This window comes from Sander lucioperca, chromosome 14 (assembly GCF_008315115.2).
Source record: "Sander lucioperca isolate FBNREF2018 chromosome 14, SLUC_FBN_1.2, whole genome shotgun sequence".
In the NCBI taxonomy this organism is placed as follows: domain Eukaryota; kingdom Metazoa; phylum Chordata; class Actinopteri; order Perciformes; family Percidae; genus Sander; species Sander lucioperca.
The window spans coordinates 23,226,581-23,252,440 of NC_050186.1; the positions used below are offsets into that span (position 1 = coordinate 23,226,581).

The following is a 25,860-nucleotide window of genomic DNA, read 5'->3' on the forward strand; positions in this document are numbered from 1 at the left end:
AATTCGGCTAACTGCTAGCTGAGACAGCATGTAATAACTTTAAAAGACCCTCAAAATAAAACTTGAAAATAAACGTTGACATATATAACAAACACCTAACATATAACAGCTGTTACGTCAGTTCTACTTTACTTGTGCTCATTTAAAATACAATCACTCAATACTTGTCTTTATTGTTATTACTGTGAAGTCTTAATTTAGCTGTAGCCTGCTTTTCCCATTAAGTTTGAGTTAACGTTATTTTAGACTGAATCTAGCTGTCAGCTAGCGGTTAGCCGAATTAGCTGTTAGCTAAACTAACGTTAGCTTCCCGGTGGAGGCTAGCCATAGGCTAGCATGGAACAGATCGTGCAGGTCGTATCCTCGGTAAAACAGTATTATCTTGCGCATGCGCAGAACGGATCGTGTACCGACAAGTTTCACCAATCAGAGGCATCACTGTGGGATTGTGGGATTGTTCAGGATTGTGGGTAATGAATTACTTATCCAAGACATCGCGAATAAAAGACATTTATCTCAAAACAAGGGTAGTGCCCCATGATTTGTGGCGTCTATATGAGCATATACAATCGCTGAGTCATGTCGGCATGCTGGTTTTAAGTCTGTCATCGACGGTTATGATTTTATGGCTTATACTCCAATTTGTCAATGGAGAAATTGCATTGTATTTTTACTTCCGGAACCTTCAGTGGGCGGGACTGTTGAGCTCTATTTGTGTACTCACATTGAATTTTCTTGCAAAACAACTGATACAAAGCCAGTGAATTGATCCCGACTGGTCACGACGTAACTGCTAACGTTACCGGAGGACCAGGCAAGCGGGCCACGGCTGTTTACAACGTGTAGCCTGTTCAGCGGGCGTAGCCGACAAACGATGATTAATTTTAAACCAAGAAAGGGTGGCTGTAAATTGGTAGAGCGGACCGTGAGTTTGCACTGTTTTTAGCGGTTGTTTTCATAATTTCTAGCTGAGGAAGCGTGTCTGTCAGTCAGGTAGAGAGGACGGCGAGGTAGTGGTGTTTTTAGCGGCTGTTGCCAAACTGTAATTTTAAGCTGAGAAGGTGTGTTTGCCAGTTGGGTAGAGAGGATGGGGAGGTAGTGGTGTTTTTAGCAGCTGTTGCCGTAATTTTAAGCCGAGAAAGTGTGGCTGTCAGTCAGGTAGAGAGGACGGCGAGGTAATGTTTAAAGGTGCAGTATGTAATATATTTACTGTAATAAATCAAAAATTACCCCAATGCGTCATCAGATATTAAGGAAACATGCTAAGTTGAAATACTATCTTTTCTGACAACAATGCTAATGCCAGTATTTTCTCCTTTTGAAATTTCATTTCCATGAACGCAGCAAACAAACAAACGGGATCAACAGAGATAGATTCTACCCGACCTAAAAAAAACGGCATGTTTCTAACATGCGTTGCGTGACCAGAGACATAACAAACCCCGGGTAAATATTGGAGATGTATTTGAAAGATGGAGACAGCTTAGAGCCCCAAAGGACGCAGAGTTGGCTAATTTCCTCCTGAACAGGTAAGCATGAGCTTCAGGCAAATTTATCACAGCTACAAGGGACGGGCATTTTATGTCATTTCAACATTCGTGTGACTACTCACATTGAATTATATAGCTAGAGTACCCGTTGGTTACTCAAAACAATTGAGACACAGCCAGTGAAGTGATCCCGACTGGTCTTGGCTAACACCGCCATGCTAACCCTGCTAACTGCTAACGTTACCGGAGGACCAGGCAAGCGGGCCACGGCTTTTTACAACACTGTTTACATATGGCGTTATATATGTGTCACATTCCTGAGCGAGTAATTGTATGTTTTGAGCACAGAGAACTATATTTTGCAAGCGCATTACATTGCATTTTGAACAGAAATGTACACTCGCAAAAAGTCAGTTTGAGTAAACAAAAACCTATTTCGTGCACAATAAATGTATTTGCATGTCTTTCTCTGCTCGCAGGTAGACGCTGCTGCGCTCCGGTCATGTCTCCCTCGCTCTCAACCTCTTCTCTCTACGTGCTCAACTCTAGACACGCTCGCTCAGATTTTCACAGCGTTACAAGTGTGCCACAAAACCAACCAATCGCAGAATCAAAAGGTCAATTCTGATTGGCTGTTCATCTCCAATTAGATCACAAGTAGCAGGAAAGACATCTACAGGGAAACAGTCTTTGACGCAACACCTGCCGTGATGCCCCAGCAAGGGGTATCTCTGCTGTAGCCAGTGGGTACTTGGAAAGATTGTGGAGCAGCTTAACTAATTAAAATAATTGAATTATGATTGATTTAAAACAATATATCAGCTAAAACAGCTCAACACATGTTTAAACATATAGCGAAGTAATCAATGGTAGAAATAAACAGCTAAAAGTGGCCTACTGGCTTAACTAACAGTTGAAATGATTAGCTAAAAGTAATGGATGAATTTTGAAACATTAACCACACTTCAAGTAAAAGGCCTAGCTAGCTAGTAGAATTTCTGACCAAACCAACCTAAATGTTTACAGTTCAATTGCATGAAAATGTAAGAATATTCACTTTAATATGATAAATAGTGTGAATACATTGGGAATTGATAGGGCGGGGTATGTGAGTTTATATGACAGGGCTGTGGGGGGAAACTCAGACCAGAAGGGTTGGAAAGCACTGATCTACAGTATTTTATATTATTGACCGACCGGTATATTACAGACATGCCTTAATAGTTGTGTTAATCACAATACCGTTGTTTGAATTACATATATCCGTGTGTGACTAACGTCATCCTTCACAAGCAATCTAACATTAGCCCAGTATGGATAAAGTCCAGCTATGCATCCAACGTATTCATCCGAACACACCTAAAATGTCACAATCCAGCCACTTGTAAGAAGTTTGTAATACTGGTTACATAGTTATCGTGTTTTATTAACCTTAATTCTGTTAGCCAAGGCTATATTTTATTGCCTTGCAAAGTAGCTATCCGTTGCTAACGCTAACGTTAGCTAGCTAATTTATGTCAAAAAGCAGTAGCTAACTAATGTTACTGCCAAGATATGGTTTCATTGTAAGACAGCGTAAACACATGACAACACTTGACGAGTCTTACAACACCTCTCTGGTCTCTAGTGAAATCATATCTTGGCAGTAGTTAGCTAACGTTTCTGCTTTTTGAGATAAATTAGCGTTAGCAACGGTAGCTCCTTCGCAAGCTAATATAGCAACATAATTCAGGTTAATAAAATACGGTAATGTAACCAAAGTATTAAAAACTACTTAGCTACATGTGGCCATAGTGTGACAGGTCTACTGCTGTTCAGTCTCGCATTGCGAGACCTAGCTAACTTAGCTAGTTACAGTGCTGCGAGGCCTGTTCAGATGACATGTCGGCTGCAGTGTGTGAGCTAGCTAGATTGCTTGTGAAGGATGAGTCAAATTAACGTTAAACACACAAGGAGATATAAGTCAAAGAAAACAACGGCATTATAGTACACACAAATATTAAGACATTTCTGTGATATAAGTCAATAATACAAAATACTGACCGAAATGTGTTTTAATCCAGTAACATTAGTCGAACAGCTCAACTGTAGTCAGTATTTGCTGTACCAACAGGTGTAAACTGAAAAAGACGGTTCCTCCCAGATTTTTGTTTCCTGCTACTTGCGATATAATTGGAGACGAACAGCCAATCAGAATTGACCTTTTGATTCTGCGATTGGTTGGTTTTGTGGCACACTTGTAACGCTGTGAAAATCTGAGCGAGCGTGTCTAGAGTTGAGCGCGTAGAGAGAAGAGGTTGAGAGTGAAGGAGACATGACCGGAGCGCAGCAGCGTCTACCTGCGAGCAGAGAAAGACATGCAAATACATTTATTGTGCACGAAATAGGTTTTTGTTTACTCAAACTGAATTGTTTTTTGCGAGTGTACATTTCTGTTCAAAATGCAATGTAATGCGCTTGCAAAATATAGTTCTCTGTGCTCAAAACATACAATTACTCGCTCAGGAATGTGACACATATATAACGCCATACTTACACACCTCTACTATTTACCACTTACGTTATACAGCAGGAGACTCATTGATTTCTTTCCTGCACCATTACTTTGCTGCAGTAAGCTAATGATAAAGCGAAACGTGTTTTATTGTGAAGGCAGTGGTAGGCTGCCACAGGAAACAGTGACAATACTGGTGACATTAGCTAACCAATGTTAGAGCCATTACTGTAAAGTTTATCTTAAAAAATGAATATAGTTTTCAGCACTTCTTCTCAGTAGAACAATTTAAACATTTCATGAATGAAATAGAGCAGTGTTGCTTCACTGACATAGCATGACAAAGAGGAGCAAGCCAGAAAATACTGACAATGAACTTTTACCAAAATTATAACAAAAACTCAGTCAGAGATATAATTAAGTCATTCGGTTTATATTTTTTATCGAAAAGAAGAAAAAAATGGACCTGCACACGTGAGGAATTAAGATGCAGGCCAGAAATGTCGCACATTTTTCTGCAGAACGCAAGAGAGGTTGGGCGTAGACGGTTGGGGTGTTGAATAACACTGTACCTCAGTGGGACTTTGCAGAGGCAGGGGGTCGATGTTGAATTCTCCCTGGATGGGGTCCAGGGTGTTGAGCTCGACGTTGAAGAGGAAGAAGATGAATCCGTACAAAGCTGGACCCAGACCATTACACAGACCTCTGATTCCTGTGATCATCCCCTGGACCACACCTGCAGGGGGAGAAAGGTCATGTTATTGGAGACATGTTATTGCTGACATAGTAGACAACGCTGTACCTGCAACGCTGTGCCTGCTAAAAATATATTTAGTAACACAAACCTCTATCTGAAAAATACACAATAACAGACTAACACACTGACCTATTGATCTGAGGAAGGGAGAGAATGAGGGAAGAAAAAGTAAAGGAGAGGAGATAGAGGAGAGGAGATAAGAGGAGCGAAAGGAGAGGAGAGAGAGGAGATGAAACAGAGAAGAGGTGTGAAAGGAGAGGAGCCAAAGGTGAGGAGAGAAAACAGAGAAGATGGGAGGAGATGGTAGAGAGTAGAAAAAGGAGAAAAGTGAAAGAAGAGGAGAAAAGACAGTGGAGATGAAACAGAGCGAGGATTTTTTTTTCACCTTGTTTATCAGGATCAGCAGACTGTGACACCAGAGCAGAGACAGCTGGGAAGGTAATGGAGGACATCGCTGCTACAGCACCAGCTGCCCACATCATCCTGTTAACAAACACACGGACACGGTTACACATGTATATGTCTGACTTCTTTGTGATATCGTCCATCTTGGTTTTGGCATTAGTCTGATATGACTGCACAGAGTGGAGTTGTTATAGTTAATATAACGTATATAACGTAATATAAAGTCCAGTACCAGTAGCATCGGAACTTTTATCCACGAAGGCCTGCAATGATTTTGCAACCTTCTTCAATGACAAAATTCAGAAAATTAGACAAACAGTCAGTGCTTCCATATCGAGTACAGGGTATGTGTTGTCACAGCGTCCAGGCAAAACAGATTCCAATATGACCCAATTTCATATGATTAACCATAAAAACCTGGAGGACATTATACAACATCTGAAAACCTCCTCCTGCTGCCTTGATATTCTGCCAACGGGCCTTTTCAAAAATGTTGCAAATTGTTTGGCTACAGATCTTCTACAGATTGTAAACATGTCTCTTCTCTCAGGTATCTTCCCACAGGCCCTGAAAACTGCAGTCATTAAGCCACTCTTAAAAAAGAACAATCTAGACACGTCACTAATGTGCAACTATAGGCCGATATCAAACCTTCCATTTTTAAGTAAAATCATTGAAAAAACGGTTTCTCAACAACTCAACCTTTTCTTGTCACTAAACAACAGTTTTGATGCCTTCCAGTCGGGTTTTCGACCACACCACAGCACTGAGACAGCTCTTGTTAAAGTCTTTAATGACATCCACTTAAACACAGATAGTGGCAAAATTTCAGTCTTAGTATTACTTGATCTCAGTGCTGCATTTGATACGGTCGACCACGACATATTACTAGACCGATTGGAAAACTGGGTTGGCATTTCTGGCTCAGTACTAAAATGGTTTGAGTCTTATTTAAAGAATAGGGACTACTTTGTGTCTATTAGGGAATTATACATCTGAGCATACAAATATGACGTGCGGAGTTCCCCAAGGCTCCGTTCTGGGGCCTCTCATGTTTAACATCTACATGCTTCCACTGGCTCAAATTATGGAAAACAATAAAATAAGTTACCATAGTTATGCGGATGACACACAAATTTATATAACCTTATCGCCAGGGGACTATAGTCCAATACAACAACTGACTAAGTGCATTGAACAAATTAACGACTGGATGTGCCAGAACTTTCTTAAATTAAATGAAGAAAAAACTGAGGTGGTTGTTTTTGGAGCAAAAGAGGAACGATTAAAAGTCAGCACTCAGCTTCAAACGATAATGTTAAAAACAACAGACAAAGCCAGAAATCTTGGTGAAGTCATAGACTCAGACCTGAATTTTAACAGCCACATTAAGACAATTACAAAGTCAGCCTATTACCACCTTAAAAATAAATCAAAGGTTAAAGGACTTATGTCTCAGCAGGACTTGGAAAAACTTGTCCATGCTTTTATCTTCAGTAGACTTGACTACTGTAACGGTGTCTTTACAGGTCTCCCTAAAACATCAACCAGACAGCTGCAGCTGATTCAGAACGCTGCCACAACGTGGATGAGAATGTACAGGGGCTGTACATTTTTATTTGTTGTATACACACAACACACACACACACACACACACAAATACATAGGCCTATATATTTATAATAGCCTATGGCCTACATACACAGTATGGCTATATATTTAGTGTAAAACACTACAAATGTTCGTATGAAAAGAACTATACAAATATAAAGGCTAGGAATATATTATGTACACACAAACGCACTATCTGCGTGGATCGGCTCTTTATCCGAATAAGCTTAACATCTACCACCTTCCACCCAACTGAATGAATTATTTTCTCCGATTCAGAGACCCACATGGGCGTTCAACTGGCCCTCGGCTGTCCCTGCAGGCTCCGTTGCTTTTTAAATGATGTATTGTATTAATGTATAAGTGTTTTCTATAATAATTTACTTTAATGATTAGAGATGGTGTTTGTAAAAGTTTCCATGCGTGCAAAAATTCCACTGCAGCTGATATCTTCGGTTCAATTTTGTATAGGCTTCGCTTGCTATTGGGTTTATCCCTAGTGCATGCGCAGTCGTGAAGATTTCTTTCGCGCACTTGTGCCCTGCACGGGCCTCTCTTACCTCCGCAGTTATTGTATATTACAGCTGCAAGACCAGAGATCTGCTCCCTATTTTTCTTCAGCGACAAGCAGTATGAAGACTTTGAAGAACAGCGGTGTCCGCCTGTGTACCGATTGACGGACCGGCTACATCCTGGCGCCAGATCTCCACTCGAGCTGCGAGGCGTGCCTCGGCCCCGTTCGCTGGGCTGGCACCCCGCCAGCCGGCAGCAGTTCTGCGCCCGCTTACAGACGGAGGAACTGAAGCTGCGGTCGGGCGGACAGTCAGGTAAGGTAAGGATACCACCAGCGGCGACACCCAGACATCCCGGAAGGGGATCTCTTTGGCGGGCAAGAGTCCGCTGACTTGGATCCCCCCAGAAATGGCTCTCTAGCCGGCACCGGCTCTCCCACCTCCCCATTGGGAGAACTTGAGCTCGAAAAAGAAGAGGATTATGGAGCCCCGACACTGCGGCTGTCTCTGTCCCAGAAGGGGAGCATCGCATCAGCGACTTTCTCCTCCGCATCAGGCGGACTCCCTGCCCACCGCTGGTTTTTGTTCTCGACCTGTGTGAATGCTAAGTAAGCATTCTCCGAACCCAGGAGACAGACGGCACCAATGTCTCGCTATGCACCGTTCACCAGGGTCCAAGGCGAAACAAAAACAGAGTTCCCAGCGGTCCCTCCACTGCGGCAGAGCCTGGCCGAAGGCCACTTTTTCCGGCCAACAGAAGCCCACACCCCCATCTCCCCGGGACCAGGTCAATGCTCGCTTCACTCACCGCGCGCACCTGTGTGCCGTCTAGGTGACCGCAGCGCAGAACAACATTGCTCTGCTGTATCTGCGATGACCGCTAAGCTTTTGTATCGACATCTGGCTGCACATGTCACAGCGGAACATCTGCCTGCACAGGTCTTGACTCCCAGTCAATAGCAGATGTGTGCTCTTAGGCGGTCCTATTGCCCCTGGTGGGTTGTTTGGACCGCACCTTGGACAGCCACGAGCTATAGGTAGTGGAGGGAAAGCGGAAACACACCTCCTGGAGAGTGGCGCCTCGGCCACAACAGCGGCACCAAGATGTCAGCTCGAGGAGGCGGCACCCCGCAGGCTGCGGCTGCGCCTCCCCAGGCCCCGGCTCCAGCTCCACCATACCGCCCTCCTCCCCCACGGCGGTATCCCCCGCCAAACATCAAACCGACGTAGCCATAAGGCCCTGCGGGCAGCACCCACCTGGTCCAATCCACCCTTGAGCCGACCCGCAAACAGTGGCAGGGGAGCCAGGAACGCATGTCTCACTCCAGTTGAGAGCTGGAAATGTAACTGCGCTTAACCCAATAGCAACAGCTATTATCGCTCTCTCTCTCCTTTTCTCTCTCTCACTCTCTCTCCTCTCGCTCTGGCACGCCTATATGTTTACATGCGGCGGGTGAAAAGTTTTCTGCGAGGATACATCAGTGTATCGTTTTTACCTCGGAGGAGGAGCCGCCTCAATGCTCGATCCTCGATGTGCATTTTAGGAATTGGGACGTCCTTCAACATGGCGCACTGAGAACGATTTCTGGGTCACAAGCCGGAGTTTCGAGGATCGAGGAGTCGAGGAGGTACAAATTTAGGAAATGGGAAAGGCCGAACCTGTCTTGCCGAGAACGAAGGCGTATATTCATATTGTTTAGCACCTGGCTGTTAGGGGCACAAGGTATGTTTTTTTTTTTTTTTTTTTTGAACATATCTTTATTAAATTTCTTCGGGGCATATACAACATAAAGGAATACAGTTACTGAGTAAAGAACAAAGCCCTCCTTTTAACCCACCCGCAACCCCTTAAATTAAACAACCAAAACAACTAAAAAGTATAAAACAAATACAACTAAACAAAAAAAAAAAAAAAAACACAGAAGGTTTGCACATGCACAAGGTATGTTAGTGTTACATTTAGTATTGTTTGTATCTCGATCTTGATCGCGTGATGGTTTTTCCGAGTTGGAGAGTACAAGTTTGCAAGTGAGGCATACTGCCATATCGGCCTGTTGTTGGCGTTGCCTGGCTATGAGCCTGTTGTGTAACGTCACATGAAATGGTAAGAAACTGTAGAACTGTAGAAATACTACAGTGAAGTGGATGTAAAGGAATGTGTAAAAGAATCAGCATTTTATATATTCATTATAATTTATTATGTTGATGTCTGTCTAACAGAGTTAATAAATATGGGAAGTTAAATACAGCATAAAAACACTCAAGTGGAGATTTCAATAAATTAAGGGAAAAGGGGTTAAAATGAGACACTTCATGATGTATGTTAAGTAAATGTATTTTGTTTTTCTTTATTTTCTCAGCTCTTACGGTGGTTCGAGATATTCAAAGTGTGTTCAAGCAATGTTTTCAAACTGCAAAGGGGACAATAAAGCTTTTTGAACCATCAGTAAAATTCAGCTTATTCAGCTGTCACAAACATGAGCCTCTCACTGGGCTTAGTGAATGGTCGAAAACACAGAGGAAGGAGCTCATTTTACTGGTACATGAGATCCCTGAATTATACACCTTTTCACCACCTTTGAACAAACATGTCAACCAACAAAAACATCAGTTCATAAGTTTAATTATCTGGTCTTGGCCAATAAACAATGCTTATGAAATTAGGTAGCTATACTAATCATGTCATATTGCTAACCATTCCCTCTAATTTATGCTACAACATGCTCTATTTGGCTTCATGATGAGATTAGGAGTAGGTGGATAGCAGCAACTGTAACCTATGGCACAAGTCACTGATAGGATTTTAGGTAGTAGGTAGCTGCGGTGGTTGAATTGTTCCTTGCTGCTGCCCTACAGAATCCCTGACATTACTGTACGCCAGACAGAGCAGTATCGTTTCATATTTTACAGCAAGTTTACACCAACAGAATGAATGCAGCCTTACACAATAAAAGAAAACACATGCACACAGATCTTACCATGGCTCTGATCCGAAGCCGTACCAGGCCAGTTGAAGGATCTGGAAGCCCAAACCCAACAGGACAGTGTTCTTATTACCCAGAGTCCTCATCAGCAGTGTGAGCAAGAGAGTCTGAGGAGGAAGAGGACAGAATTTTTCTAATTTGTTTAAACCTTGTACTTATGTAAGAAACATGTCTAATTCCTTACCATTTACTTTTCTAATAAACAGTAAAAGTAAGTCAAAGCTGTACTAGTATGAGCACATATGATTATTTGTGTCCATTAACACTTTTCATTTAAACAGTTTGCACATGCCACATTCTGTATTCGCATCTTCAACAACCAGTTCACAAGTCGTCCATGTGTTTGTGTAAATGTATGATAGTTATTAGCTGGCTTTTTATACATTCTGTTAACTAAACTGCTAAAGTTCAGAAGTTATTCTTCTTTTGCAGTTAAAAAATACCTAGTAGGGCCAGCCCTGATTTGCATATATTGCAGGAAGCCCAAGACAGATACTATCAGATTTGTCATGTGGCCAGTGAAGATGCAAATATATTGCTAAGTGTAAACAAAGGTGTATTAAATTACATCTAGATTGAATATGGATAACTGACAAGTGTAAATGGCACCTATGAGTAAAAGGGGTATAAATATCCTCTGGAGTGTTTGTGTGTGTTACCTGTGCTATGATGGACAAAATGCCCACCACTCCAATAAAAACAGCGATGGTTGTGGAGGAGAAATTTATCACCTGGAGGGACAGATAAACATATTGTTTTTTTATTATCATATCACTTTCTAAAGAGCCCATTTAGAGAAAAAGTACTTAATGTGTACAAATCTAAAAAAAACTAGATTAAACATACTGTCATACAAACTGACATTTCAGCTTATGGATGTCAAAGACAACACAACATTGTTTAACAAGTAATATCCAAAGTATGTGCATGTATCTCTGTCCAAAATCAGAAAAAAACTTGAACTTTAAAGTCGTGCAGAAGAATAAGTGTGTATATGTGTAACTTTTTTGCAGTTCATACTAGTTGTACAGTGAACATTACTGAAGTACAAAGTTGGTATAAGATTAAGACATACTTTATTAATCCCTCAAGCGGAAATTACATTTTTTCACTCTGTTGGTAGTTATTACACACAGGCCCGAAATACACAAAGATGCCTAGGACCTATACATGCACTAATGGATAAATGTCAGAGTGAGGGTGCTGCCCATGACAGGCACCCCAAGCTGGGGGTTCAGTGTCTTGCTTGGCAGTGCGCAGGCACCTCTCCAGCTACAGTTCACACTTCGTACATGGTCCACACGGAATCCCTTCCGGACTGAGCTACTGTTAGTATAAGCTAACCTTTAAAGCAAACCTATAGTGTAGTGGATTGTATAATGATTTTTTTTTCTGTTTTAGTAAAAGTATCTAACTTGACTTTTTAGTTTTTGAGTGAGGTGGCCAATGTGAGTTTTGTAGGACAATGCACTATCTAACCAAATTCGGAGCTCCATGCTTCTGTGAAATGCATATATTTTGTCTATTTGTAGTTTAGAACAAGCTTCAAATTAATAAAATGTCTACCTCATTTAAAGCAGGCTGTAACAAGTATAAGGCCTGGTTGGTTGGTTGGTCATAAAGCCAATGGCCAACACGATGGTATCATCAGCTTAAACATGGACATTGCATGGTCAATTGGAAAAGAAATAAGTAAATTGCTGGGGGTGTAACACTGATCCTTGTGGGATTACTTTATATAGCATAGTGACTTAATTTAAAACCATTGGCAACAACAGTCTGAGCTCTACCAGGCAGATGATTTTGACTCATTCACGGAGCTGTGCATTCCCTCCGCTCCCCTGCTTAAAGCCGCTCCAGGTCGCTCTGCTTAATATCGCTCTGCGCTCATTTCGTATGGTTTTGGTAATCAAGGGTTTCTGGTGGTGAAATTATTTAATTGTAGTTTTTACAAATCAAATCTACCACAGACTCAGTGAATCCATTGATGTAATTGGTGAAGTCGATGGGGGTGTCCTGGTACATGCTCCAGACTGCGTCGTGTAGTCAGACTGTAGGGCGGCCTCTGATTGGCTTGGCCATTTCCTGACCTCACACGTCACTGGGGGCGTGCACTGTTTGTTTACATTCTTTGACCTCAGCAAGATGGCCGCACGGTTGCTCTTCCCGAACGTAGGTAGTGATTCCACTATTTAGCCGTTTTTGAATGCCGTATGTGTTTATTTCCCTTTGGGCACCGTCAAAATGTCGTAGTCATTTGATATAATGTTGTCCAATAATACAAATATTGTAAAAATAACTCAAATTTAGCAGAAAGTGTTCATGGAGCTGGCAGGGAGGCAGCTGGACAAGTCTGCGCCTTCTAGAATTTAGTGTAAATATTTCTTAAAAAGCAGATGACAACAAAATCAATGACAAATAATATACTGTATCTAGTACCCGCAGTAATGCTAGTATTCTTGATTAACACTGCATTAGGCAGCAGTGTGTTTCACCTGTCTCAGGTAGAGGAAAAAGCTGGAGTACTGTCCGGCCTCCGGCAGGTAAGACAGGAACACAGTGATGCAGATCAGTAAGACTGCTGGGTCCTGACCCACCTTCCGCAGAGACTGAAGGAGGGAGAGACAGAGAGAGTGACAGAGAGACAGGAAATACAACACAGGCGCTGTCAGAAGATCTGTTAGTCTTCAGTTATTGTTTGAAGGGTATTAAATATTACAGTCTGTAAAATGCATCTGACTCATTTCCACTACATTACGTTAGCAGCAACAGGCTTCCATTCACATTGTAATTCCTATAGCATCAATAGCATCATTAAATTTTTAAAATAATGTTACTGTGATGGGGAACACTTAGGTGCCTTTACCCACGTCTCCACTCTATACTGTGTCCAAAAACATGAAAAATCAACCTGCTATGAGTTCACTATTCAACCAGATACTGTATTGTAAATGATTGGTTACTGACAGTGAAGGGGTCAGCCTGCTCCCAGGATATGGGCGCCCCCCAGGTGTTGAGCCTCATCTTGTCCGGCAGAGACTCGGGCACAGCCAATAGGATGAAGCAGATGTCAACCAGAGCAATCAGTGTGGCCACCAGCACCACCAGGTTGTCTCCGTACCAGGCTGACAGATATGCTCCAATGGCTGGACTTGTTACCAGGCTGGCTGCGAAAGTAGCCGATACCTAGGGGTTAAAAGGGGAGAGAGACACAAAGAAGTTGAATTGTAAAAGTTGGAAGACCCAGTAAAGGCTGCATTTAAATAGTTCAAGCCAAGAAGTGAAAATAGCATCAAAATGATAGCAGAGGCTAATGAAAACTGTCTAATGTGATCCAGTTTGTCCATTAGGCACTCCCACAGAGCAGTTCAGGGACCAGTTTTTCCTACAGGTTTTTGGTGAGACTATGGTGGGTGGACCGCCGACCCTCTAGGTCTAAGGGGATCCTGGGGCATGCTCCCCCGGAATAAATTTGTATACATTTTAAAGTTAAATACTGATGCACTTTGGTACGCACATTGTTTAATCTTGTCAATTAAAAAAGACTATAAAGAGAAAAAAAAGTCTAAAGACCTTCCAGCCCTATGAGGAAGAAAAGAGTCGCTCGGCTCACTAAGGCAGTCGTGTTGATGACCTCTGAAGCAGAAAGATGTGAAAATGCCACTGAGTTGTTGGTTGGTGGCTGTGCAGTTTAGTTTAATCGTGCGGCTGATTATTGATTAAAGAAATTGTTTGAAATTTGCATCCCTAATGACAATGCTAATATGTTGATGTTTAGCAGATATAATGCTTAATGCTTACTATCTTAGTAAAGCATATTGGCATGCTAACATTTGCTATAGCAATGAACACAAAGTCCAGTTAAAGTGTAACTCTTGCCAAAATGCAACCTAGGGTCTTTTTGTGAATGTACTTGAGTCAAACTTTCATTTAAAAGCACAATTAGGACAAAAACGTCACTTTTAAGATTTACCTGTATTCTCGTTTTTGGTCAAATGGCATTTTGATGGGAGAGCTAGGGGCACTACAATGATAGCATCAAAATCACTATTTTTAAAACACTAAGAAGGCTCGACACAACATGAAACTTTGCTCGAAGTATCACCAGGGGCTCTACACATGAACTCGAGCATTGAGAACATTGTTTGTGTACACAGAGTTTACTAAAAAGAAAGGTTTTGAATGACTCACTTTAGCAGGCATCTTGTCAGTCAAAAAGTGTCGATCTCCGAATGCAAATGAACCATAGGAGGAAATGTCATTCTTATATGAGGCTCCTTTTTCAACTACAAGGTCAATATTGTTTTTCACTAACAACAAAACAACGAATTATCTGTGCATTTAACATGGAACTAAGCTTTAGGAGCTTTCTATCTTTACTCTCCTCCCTGTTACGTTGCATTCGGAAATCGACTATTTTTGACTGGCTAGATGGACGGCGACCGAAAAACCAACAGCTACAATGAGTTGTTAAAACCTTTCTTTTTAGTAAACTCTGTGTACACAAACAATGTTCTCAATGCTCAAGTTCATGTGTAGAGCCCCTGGTGATACTTCGAGCAAAGTTTCATGTTGTGTCGAACCTTCTTAGTGTTTTAAAAATAGCGATTTTGATGCTATCATTGTAATGCCCCTAGCTCTCCCATTCAAAAGGCCATTTGACCGAAAACAAGAATACAAGTAAATCTTAAAAGTGGCGTTTCCGTCCTAATTATGCTTTTAAACTAAAGTTTGACTTGGGTACATTCACAAAAAGACCCTAGGTTGCATTTTGGCGAGAGTTACGCTTTAAGGTTGATGGAATGTGATTAGTCTTGTAGGTACTGCCACTTGCCCCTCAAAAAGAACGACAGATTGTTGGTCATTGATATTTCTGTAAGATCGTATTGAGCTTACATAGCCTAACTACATACAAGTGGGATGCTGAATCAATGCATTAAAATGAATATTGTATCTTTATTAATGTAAACTTATACATGATGACTGGTAGTGCATTGACGACAAATTTTGTTGTGAGGGCAGCACTAGCTTTAGAATGTGCATGTACTATAACAGTGTGTCATGGAGAAACTGACGCCAACCAAAACCAAAGCTAAATGTTATCAAACTAAAGTCAGCTACTGCTAGTCAGTCAGCTATTGACTGTTGTCTTGTGAATCTTCTCCTCAGAAGTGTTAACTGAGTTTGATCCAGAGACTCAGTGTATTACTAATGTAGGGCGCTGCTGCTACAAGTGTGGTTGTGCGCAGATCTGCGCTATATGGGTAGAGTGAGAGTATTACAGTGGTCGGGGAATCATGTGGGCTGGATGTTGGCTGCCTTTCTGCGTGAGGCAGTGGCATTCCGTGGGGCACTAAGGCTATTTTGTTTGACAAGTCCTTACCAGACCGTAGGCTGTACTCCTCTCTCTTTCATCCGTCACATCAGCAACGTAGGCGAAGATGACTGAGAAGGTGACAGAGAAAGCTCCAGACATGGAGATCATGGCGAAGTACCACCTGCGGGACAAGCAGGTGTGAGAAGTAGTTTATTCAATGCAAAGGAGAACTTGTACTACTGTAACTGTCCTGTGAATGACTGAAACCCCAACTGTGGATTGATTTTTTTTTTATGCATATAAGAGGACCCAGCTAGTTATCTAAAGATTTATCATATGGTGTTTTGTTTGATCCATTATCTTATAATAATCTCTGTACAACCGAACACTGCACAACCTCAAACAATGGAAACCCATGTGGAAAACGCGATAGAATTATGGTATTTATGTTTCTTTCATGTATTAATTTAAGGACTGTTAGTCTCCTCATTTCCAAACACAGATCTGATGTTCCAAGTGTTTCAGTGGAGCAGAAGATTCAGTGGACGTTTAAGTCCCAGGCTATGTGTTAGACGTGTGACAATTAGGCCTGTAACAATTATTACATAATTGTCTAATTGTCAATTTATTTTTACATAATCACGGTTTCTTTGTTTAACTGCAATTAATTGCTAACATTAGCTAAGGTCTTACGGGGTATGACTGGTAATTGTTGATTTTGTTTAGATATGCCAAATTATACAACTGATTATTAGTCGGACTATATATTTTATTATTATTTCAAATGTTAGTTGTTGGCACTTGACACTATACACATTCATAGCAACAAAAATGACAAGGGGGGATACAGTTAGAGAAAATGTCCTGAGATTCATTCACAACTTTTGTTATTTTTTTATTTGACTGAAAGAGACAATTATATTGTTAAATGCAATTATTTCTGAGACAATTGTACAGCAAAATTTGGGATTGTTACAGCTCTATTGACGAGATCTCGTCCAGTGAAATCTCGCGATATTAAAACAAAGTCCCGCATTGCCAGACCTATCTCTACACAACATTCCTGGATAAGAGAAAAACATGCTCTGGTTTATTGCCATTTCTTTAAACCAATCACAATTGTCTTGTGCGGCGCTAATCGCCGGATGCAGCAATGGTGCCTCTGCAAAATAGCCTTGAAAAGGAACTAGTCGTGCAACAAAAAACTCTGATTTGACTAGCTGGCTGTCTCAATTTACCCTGCAAAAATCTGAGGAGCAGTTAACCATAGTCCTCATAAATCGACCTGAGTTTAGAATGCCAACACAAAGAAAACAGAAGGTCAGGGACATCCGGCCGAAAATGTGGGACATCTGGCGAAAATTCCGGCAGCAACGGAACTATCCCTTAAATGAAATGTCATTGAAATAGACTAATTAAAACGAAAAAGGGTGAAAACTTGTCTCGCGATATCAGTACACAAGTGCAGAATTAAGTCAGTTCTACCGAGGTGCTATTCACGTTAAATCAATCATTGCCGAATTTTGGTACCTGAGCGCGCATAAGCGCGAGCTTCTCTGTCCTCTCTGCATGTTTCACAGAGAGCGGAGCTCAGCTCAGACATACACGGAGAGCTGTAGTGTACGTGGTGCAGACAGAGCTGGACAAACATTACGTGACTGACAGGCTGGAGGTTGTAGGCCTGTAGGGCAAGGAAAGTTTATTTATAACTTTATTTCTATAGCACATCTCAGCAACAAGGCAATTCAAAACGCTTTATATAAAACATTAAAGAGCATTTAAAAAAGGTCATGAAAATGAAACAGGCTTAAATAGAATAAGATACAAATACAATGATAATAATAATAATAATAATAATAATAATAATAATAATAATAATAATAATAATGTGTAAAATGTTATAAATAAATCACAAAATGTTCAAAGTAAATAGGATAAATAGGTTTGGAATTACAACTGAAATAATTTTTTTGTTATTACATAGGGAAAGTACTGGAAAGAAGGTAGCATTGGGTGCCTGCACCGAATTTTATATACCCGTATCGGTACAGGTAAAAATGTGGTAAAAACGGTACCCTACCCATCGTTTGTGTGGCAGCATTTTGGATTCCCGGCGGAAACGCCGCAGTTATTAGGTCTGAAGAGGTTAGTTATACAGGAGAGAAGACAGTTATTTGAGTTTGTGGCAAAACCTTTCACAGTGCATTTTTTCATTTTGTGTCTTTAGATTGAATAAAAGACTATTTTTTTCCAGTCATATTTTGTCATTAAAGTTTTCTTTAAAATAGTGGGTAAAATCTCATCTCGTTCTCGTGAACCCAATATCGTGTATCCTCTTGTGTCGTGAGCTGAGGGTGTCATCACACCACTACTATTAATTTAGTCTGTTTTCATTGCACTTTGTTGCATTTTGTTTTTTAAATTATTTCAAGAAAATAAATGGTTTTCCCACTTTGATGTGCACTTGACTGTCCTGCACAAAGCCCTGACATCAACCCAATCCAACACCTTTGGGTCCAACTTGAGCACCGACTGTAAGCCAGACCTTATCACCCAACATCAGTGTTGGACCACTAATGCTATTGTGGCTGAATAGGAGCAATCCCTGCAGCAAAAGACTCTTACATCTGGTGGAAAGTCTTCCTAGAAGAGTGGAAGAGTAGCGGCTGTAACCCTCTTCTTGCAATCATGTTTAGGAGTCTTTCTGCTTTATTGAAATTAAAATAATTTTTCTTCAGGATTTTGCATTCTTTTACGCTAGAACTGTCACAGTTCATGGCCATAACTTTACCCTATGGTATGGTTCTCCAGGTGACTCCCTTGACTTGACTTCACTACTCTATTGTACCTGTATCTCTTTGTATAACATTATTGTGCCAACAGAGAACAGTCAGTCCTACCATGGGCTGAGCCTCATCAGAGGGATCGGAGCGCAGGTGAAGAAGACGGTGACCAACAGGAAGGTCCGTCTGCCCCACACGTCCGACAAGGCACCAATCAGAGGAGCAGACATAAATGACAGCAGACCCTTTACATGAAGAGGCGGAGTCAGTGACAAAATAAACAATCCTCGCAAATGGATGTATCTGCAACAGTGAAATATATTTCTGTTGTTGGGTCTTATATAAAACAAGATTCCACATTAACTAATCATTTAAACATGGAGATGAGTTTACTAGTCATGGTTAGTACCACTCCACCTGTAAAACCCGTTAAATAATGCCTGAGAAAATTACCCTGATGATGTCATAGTGATGTCATTGGGTTTGAAAGACATGAATGTTTAGGCAGCATTGGAGCCTAACCATGCTAGGGACTAATGTTAATATTAATGTTTAACTGTCCCCTATGCTTATGGAACTGCAAATCAAAATCACTGGAGTTTTTTTTTTAAATGTATTGATGTCTACAGTGAGTCAAAAAGTTCAATTGTTGGAGTTCTTACCTTCACGCCCTGAATTAGGCCGTTCATCAGGAATGTGTGCTGGGGAAATGTTTCATGTAAAACCTACGAAGAGAGCCACAACACAAATATTTATAAAACCTACACAGATTTCACAGCAAAAAACTGGTAAAAAGGCAAAAAGAAACCTATATGTCTTGATCCACAAGATCCAAACTTTGTATACCATGCGACAAAATGGTTTTTTGTAACTTGCACCATGAAGAAGCAAGATTCTTTCCAATAGAAACTTTCCAGTAAATTTTCAAGACTCAAGGAGGTAAATGTTGTTCCATTTTTATATTCAATTTTATTGGTTGTCTCAAATCATAAAAGACGTTATCTCAGGACACTCTCAGATAAAGTAAGTCTAGAACCACAGTCTATAGACATATGTTTAGCAGAGTATTAGTAGAAGTAGTTTCACTAATTAGAGCTGTGTAATGTTCGACATTTTTCCATTCCGATTCGTTCACTGAAGGCACAACCATCATAGGCCTTAAACATTTAACCTGACATCTTGGTTCCAGGACAAGAACCTCCATCTCAATGTCAGCAAAACAAAGGAGCTGATTGTGGACTACAGGAAGCGACAGAGATGTCCCCTCCACTTTTGTAATAAAGTTCGAGACAAGTGACCTGGACTTCACTGTTGGTGGCGCATGCATGTCGTACACTCGTACTCAAGCACCACATGGATATATCATGGAGCAAGTAGTGGTGTGCAATATTTGATATCGATCCAATACCAAGTAAATACAGGGCCAGTATCGCCGATACTGATACGATACCAAACTGGGCTCCTCTTCCTCTCTGCCATTCTTCTGCTGTCTCTGTCCTGCTTGTGTGTGTGTGCTGCTGGCCGCCGCCGGGCCTAACTGCTTGCTTGCTTGTTTGGCTGGCGCTGCTGAGTCACATGACGATACAACATCAAATCACAAGAGGAGTGAGGAGGAGCCTGCTCTGCGCTGTGACAGGAGTGGCACTTGAAAGCAGCGGCACAGACACAGACAGCCAGGTCGCCTCTTTGATGAAACTGCAGCGGTGCATACCGGAGAGAAGCTGAAACTAAAGTATCGATCTCATTACACTAGTATTGATCAATATCAATACCAACCATGGTATCAATATTATCGATATTTGGATCGATCCGCCCACGACTAGGAGCGAGAGCTCGCCTTCGCCACTGTGTGTTTGTGCCGTGTTGTCGCCTTTCCTGTGTGCGTGAATGTCCAATCAGTAAGTTACATGTTCTTGTAATGATGTTAACACTGAGGACGGACATTTCTCTGAGTTGATAAACTCTTAGTTTATCGAGTTTACAGACACAATTAGCACGTGTAATTTGGCTAGCTGTGGCGGTGAAGTTTGTTTGTGTTTGATACTGTCATTTGTTATTAGTCACTGCTGAACTGTGTCAGGATACCTGATTGTGTGTTCTGTAATTCTGTTCTGTTTATTAATATATTGTGGAGTAGTTAATTACACTGTCAATAGAACATAGTGTTACTGCCTATTGTAACGTGACGCCACTGTCAGCTGTTCTTTGATGTAAGTAGTGTTAATACCAATATGAGTGTTAAAATGGCTACTGTTAGTAATTTGCTTTATTATCATTATTAATGTGATTGATTGTGTTTACATCCTCAGAAAGGCCTAGTTAATTATTGGTAGTTATGGCTAACCTAACTGGTATATTTTGTTTCTATTTATGTTTCAGACCACACACCAAGGCTACCTTTTGATTCAGATTTGCTTTGCTTTTACTTGTGTTTTTTCTTTTTAGTTATTTAATAAGCATTGTTGAAGGTGCCTGAGGCCTAAGACTTTCTTTGGCAATGACTACTTCTGTTATTGTTGTGCACTTGACCAATAAAAAAAACAAAGAACCATAACCTTTTAAATACCTGTCTTTGATTAACACGGAATGTATTAGTTTAAACACATCCCCTTTCAATTATTCAAAAATGCATTTTAATCCAGAACCTGCTACCATCCCCTGTGGTTTCCCCATTATTTTAGATTTAGATTTAGATTCAACTTTATTGTCATTTAGCAGAGTACAGGTACAGAGCCAATGAAATGCAGTTGACATCCAACCAGAAGTGCAAAAGAAGCATTAAATACCAAAGTGCATGTTGAGTGTAGACGATAGAGATTAATTATGTACAACAGAGTATAGTTAGATAAATAAAGGTTTTCCAGATTACATGTCTACAGTGACAGATAAAGAGCATAGAGGGTTATGTACAGAGACTATAAATAGACATTCTATATAAATTATATATATATATATATGTTATATACATATGTTTATTGCACAGGTTTATGGGCAGGTTATGGAATAAAATAAATATATTGTGCAGTTTTGGGTGTTAGCAGTTCAAGGGCATTGATGAAACAGTGCAGGACTAAATGTAAATGTAAACAGGTAAACAGTGCAGTGCAGTAAATGTAAACAGGTAAACAATGCAGAAGTAAAAAGTAAACAGTGCTAGACAGGAGGTGAAGTTTTGTTCAGCAGAGTTACAGCCTCTGGAAAGAAGCTGTACCTGAGCCTGCTGGTGCGGGAGCGCAGGCCCCTGTATTGCCTGCCAGATGGAAATAGGGTGAAAAGACCATAGTTTGGGTGGGTGGCATCCTTGACAATGGTTTTGGCTTTGTTTGTACAGTGTTTATGATATGTGTTGTGGATGGAAGGGAGTTGGGAGCCAATAGTCCTTTGGGCAGATTTCACTACTCTTTGTAGTGCCTTGCGATCGGCAGCATTGCAGTTGCCGTACCATACAGAGATGCAGTTTGTGAGTATGCTCTCAATGGTACAGCGGTAGAAGTCTGATAGAATTCTAGGACATAGGTGTGCTTTCTTAAGGGTCAGTAGAAAGTGAAGGCGCTGATGCACCTACTTCACCAGACTAGAGCAGTTGAGAGACCTAGAAAGATTTTCTGTGATGTGGACCCCAAGGAACTTAAAGCTAGACACATGTTCCACCTCAACACCGCTGATGTAGAGGGGGGTGTGTGCTTTGCTCTTAGTTCTCCTGAAGTCCACAATGATCTCCTTGGTCTTCTGGGTGTTGAGTGCCAGGTTATTGTTTTTACATCACATAGCTAGGTGCTGAACCTCATCCCAATATGCTGTTTCATCCTCCTCTCTGATCAGGCCCACCACTGTGGTGTCATCTGCAAATTTGATTATGGCACTGGAGCCATAAACAGGGGCGCAGTCGTGGGTGAAGAGGGAGTAGAGCAGAGGGCTAAACACACAGCCCTGCGGCACGCCACTGTTTAGGGTGATGTGGAGGAGGAGAGACCTCCTAATTTAACAGCCTGGGGTCTGTTAGTACGGAAGTCCTTAATCCAGTTGCAGAGTGAGTTGCTGATGCCAAGCTGGCTGAGCTTGGAGATCAGCTTGGAGGGGATCACAGTGTTGAATGCTGAACTGAAATCAATGAACAGAATTCTAACATATGTATTGGGACTGTCCAGGTGGGTGAGTGCCAGGTGGAGCGCTGTGGAGATGGCATCCTCTGTTGATCTGTTGCGTCTGTAGGCAAATTGGTACGGGTTCATTGCAGCGGACAGACATGATTTCAGTTCTAAGAGGACCAGCCTCTCAAAACATTTCGCAATGATGGGTGCAACAGGGCGGAAATCGTTCAGTTCCTTGGCTGTGGAGTGTTTAGGCACCAGAACAATGGTGGCAGATTTAACTGTGGGGGACTGTTGAATGGGCTAGAGACATGTTGAAGATGTCGGTGAAGACACCAGCCAACTGCTCTGTGCAGACACGTCCGTGAATTCCATCAGGGCCAGCAGCTTTCCGAGTATTCACCCTGCCCAGGATGTCGCAGACATCTGAGGTGGAAAATTGGAGTGTGTCCTGAGGGAAGTAGAGGAGGGTAGGGAAGAGTTACATGGGGATTTGTTGTCGATTGTATGTAGGCCTTGCCACATATGCTGGGGGTCGGAGGAGTTGAAGTGCTCTACAATCCTTTTCTTGTAGGTGTGTTTGGCCCTGGATATTCCTTTCCTCAGGTTGGATCTGGCTGAGCTGTAGGCCTCCTGGTCTCCCAACCTGAAGGATACGTCCCTAGCCTTGAGGAGAAGGCGAACTTCTTTGTTCATCCAGGGTTTCTGGTTAGGGAATAATTTCACTGTTTTATGTGTAGTCACTCCCTCCACACATTTGTTGATATAATCCAGGACAGAGTTGGTGTATGTGTGAATGTTGGTTTGGGAGTTCATGGTGGCTTCAGCAGCAAACACATTCCAGTCAGTGTGCTGGAACTGGTGTTGTAGAGTGGAGTCTTCCATCCAGATCTTAACGGCTTTTGTTGTTGGTTTCACACGTTTGATGCCTGGGGTGTACTTAGGCATGAGAAACAAAGAGAGGTGGTCAGACTGACCAAGGTGGGGGAGGGGTGTGACTTTGTAGGCACCAGACACATTCGTGTAGACATGGTCCAAGGTTTTACTGCCTCTTGTGGAGCATGAGACATTTTGGTGAAATTTAGGTTGAACAGTTTTAAGGTTGCAATGGTTGAAGTCCCCAGTGACAATAAAAGCCCCATCTGGATGTTGAGTATGAAGCTTGTTAATGGCAATGGAAAGTTCTTTCATTGCTGCTTTCGGCATCGGGTGGTACATACACAGCAATAGCAACAATGCAGCTGAACTCACGTGGAAGATAGAAGGGCCTGCATTTGACGATTAAATACTCCAGTTCAGCAGAGCAATGGGCATCAACAGTGACGCAGTCCGTGCACCAAATTTTGTTTACATAAATGCATAAACCGCCTCCTCTGCTCTTACCCGAAGCCTCCGCTGTTCTGTCCGCCCTAAAGACAGAACGGCCTTCTAGCTCCACCACGCTGGTTGGGATGTCGTTGTTAAGCCAAGTTTCGGTGAAAAACATGACATTACAGTCCAAAAGTCTTTTCTGTGTGAGGGTCCAGATCTTAAGTTCGTCCAGCTTGTTCAACAAAGAACGCACGTTGGCAAGAAAGATGCTGGGGAGTGCAGTTCGGTGCAGGTTTAGCCTTAGCTTAGCTCGCACTCCACCGCGCTTACCCCTTCTTTGTTTATGGTCTCATCGCCGGTGGCGAGCATTTCCGGTCGGGATGAGTTGTTCATCTGGTCGCGGTGATCTGATCAACTCCGGAGGGAGCTGGTCAAAGTTGAATGGGTGATCCAAAACAAAGTTCTTGCAGCTTTGATGAATATCCAATAGTGTGTCTCTGTTGTAGACTCGGTTCGCTCGAGTGTTTCGAGTGAAAACAAGTAAGATAGTCAGGTAAATAAACACTAAATTGCAAAAACTGGAGAGACGTCGAGCCTCGTGTTGTGCACGCGCCGCCATATCAGTGCATTGACATTCCTAACCCCGTCAGCATGTTGCCCCAGCCACTGTGTTAGCTCCTGTCTACACTGGATCTGTTTCAGTGATCCATCTCAGTTTTAATCAACAGGTGTTTACAATAACAATGTAAGAACTCATGTTTCACTCGAAAGTATATAACTAAGGCTCAATGAATTCTGGATGACTGCCAGAGACAGTATGTAATACCTGTATGAAACAGTTACTATAATAAAGGGACTGCACATACTATATAATTTAATGGGAAAAAATACAATATAGACAAAGTAATGGTTAAATCAGGAAATATCTAATCATCAAAACTAAAATCTCACCAAACATTTAGTGTCAACTTTCAACATCATGTCTGAAAGATGCAGAAAACTAGGTCATGCATTTGTTACTTCTAGGCTGGATTGTTGCATTTCCTTATCATCAGGTTGGTCCAGAATTGAATTTAAAATTCTCCTGACCTACAAAGCTCTTAAAGGGGTGATAGAATGCAAAACCGATTTTACCTTGTCATAGTTGAAAAACGACAGTTTGGAGGGTAAATAAAAATAAATTTGATACATTCTTTGTCTGCTATTTAATTACTAAATTCACTTCTGAGACTTTTTTATGCGAGAAATCAACTATGTAGAGGTCAAATATGTGCCGTTTTACGAAAATTGTTGGCTAATTGCAAATTTTGTCCAACTGTGTGTCGGAGTTCAGCAGGAGCTCAGCAGGCTAATGTGACAGCGGCCGGTGCTGCCTCGCTGCCCGGCGTGTCCTCCTGGCATATGAGACCTGCTGTCTCATCTCCAATGTATGTGTATGTGGTTCGCTCAACCAATCAGCGCGCAGCTCATCTAAATATTCATGAGCATACCATATTTGGAAGAAACGCTCTCGTTCCAAATAGGGCCAAAACACAGGGATGCATAAGGGCCCATAGAATTGCACCAGGGCCATTTTCAGCCCAACCAATGTTACATACCCTATTAGGAGACCTTAAGGAACAGTGTGAAATACCCTATATAATCATTCTATCACCCCTTTAATATTCAGGCATCATCATGTTTTAAAGAGCTCAGCGTGCCTTCCAGAATTGCCTTCAAGAATACAGAGTTACTTGTGGTTCCTAGAGTCTCCACAAGTAGAATGGGACCCTCTCCACATTTAAGAGTAGGCAGAGTAGGCTTAGAATTCTCCTCTTTGATAACGCTTATAGTTAGGGTTGGGGCCCATCTTAACTACCTTACGCCTTAGAGTTGATCCCTCGCCAATTTGCTCTGTGTGAACAGCCCAGATGTTCCCGCCAACCCACAGTGTTACTCACAGTGAGCATGGGCGTTGTAAGTAATCCCCAGGCGAAAAACTCCAGGAAAATCACCACCACCGCATGATACACACTGGGCCTGCCAATACCCTGTTGGAGTGGAAATATACACACACACACACACACACACACACACACACACATTTTACATTCACAATTACATTT

General features: G+C 41.7%; 1 protein-coding gene across 2 annotated transcripts in view; it reads right to left on the bottom strand.

Moving 5' to 3' along the window:
• The window catches only part of LOC116034732 (hippocampus abundant transcript 1 protein-like), a 43,655-nt gene that overhangs the window by 7,147 nt on the left and 10,648 nt on the right, over positions 1-25,860 (bottom strand). For both annotated transcript variants that reach the window (XM_031277446.2, XM_035991387.1), the window contains 10 exons: positions 25,696-25,785; positions 19,016-19,078; positions 18,471-18,598; positions 15,637-15,751; positions 13,221-13,439; positions 12,749-12,862; positions 10,913-10,984; positions 10,248-10,360; positions 5,127-5,224; positions 4,557-4,720 (listed from right to left, as the gene is read on the bottom strand). In XM_031277446.2, the coding sequence (XP_031133306.1) occupies positions 4,557-4,720; positions 5,127-5,224; positions 10,248-10,360; positions 10,913-10,984; positions 12,749-12,862; positions 13,221-13,439; positions 15,637-15,751; positions 18,471-18,598; positions 19,016-19,078; positions 25,696-25,785 (1,176 nt within the window). The remainder of the gene's footprint in view (positions 1-4,556; positions 4,721-5,126; positions 5,225-10,247; positions 10,361-10,912; positions 10,985-12,748; positions 12,863-13,220; positions 13,440-15,636; positions 15,752-18,470; positions 18,599-19,015; positions 19,079-25,695; positions 25,786-25,860) is intronic.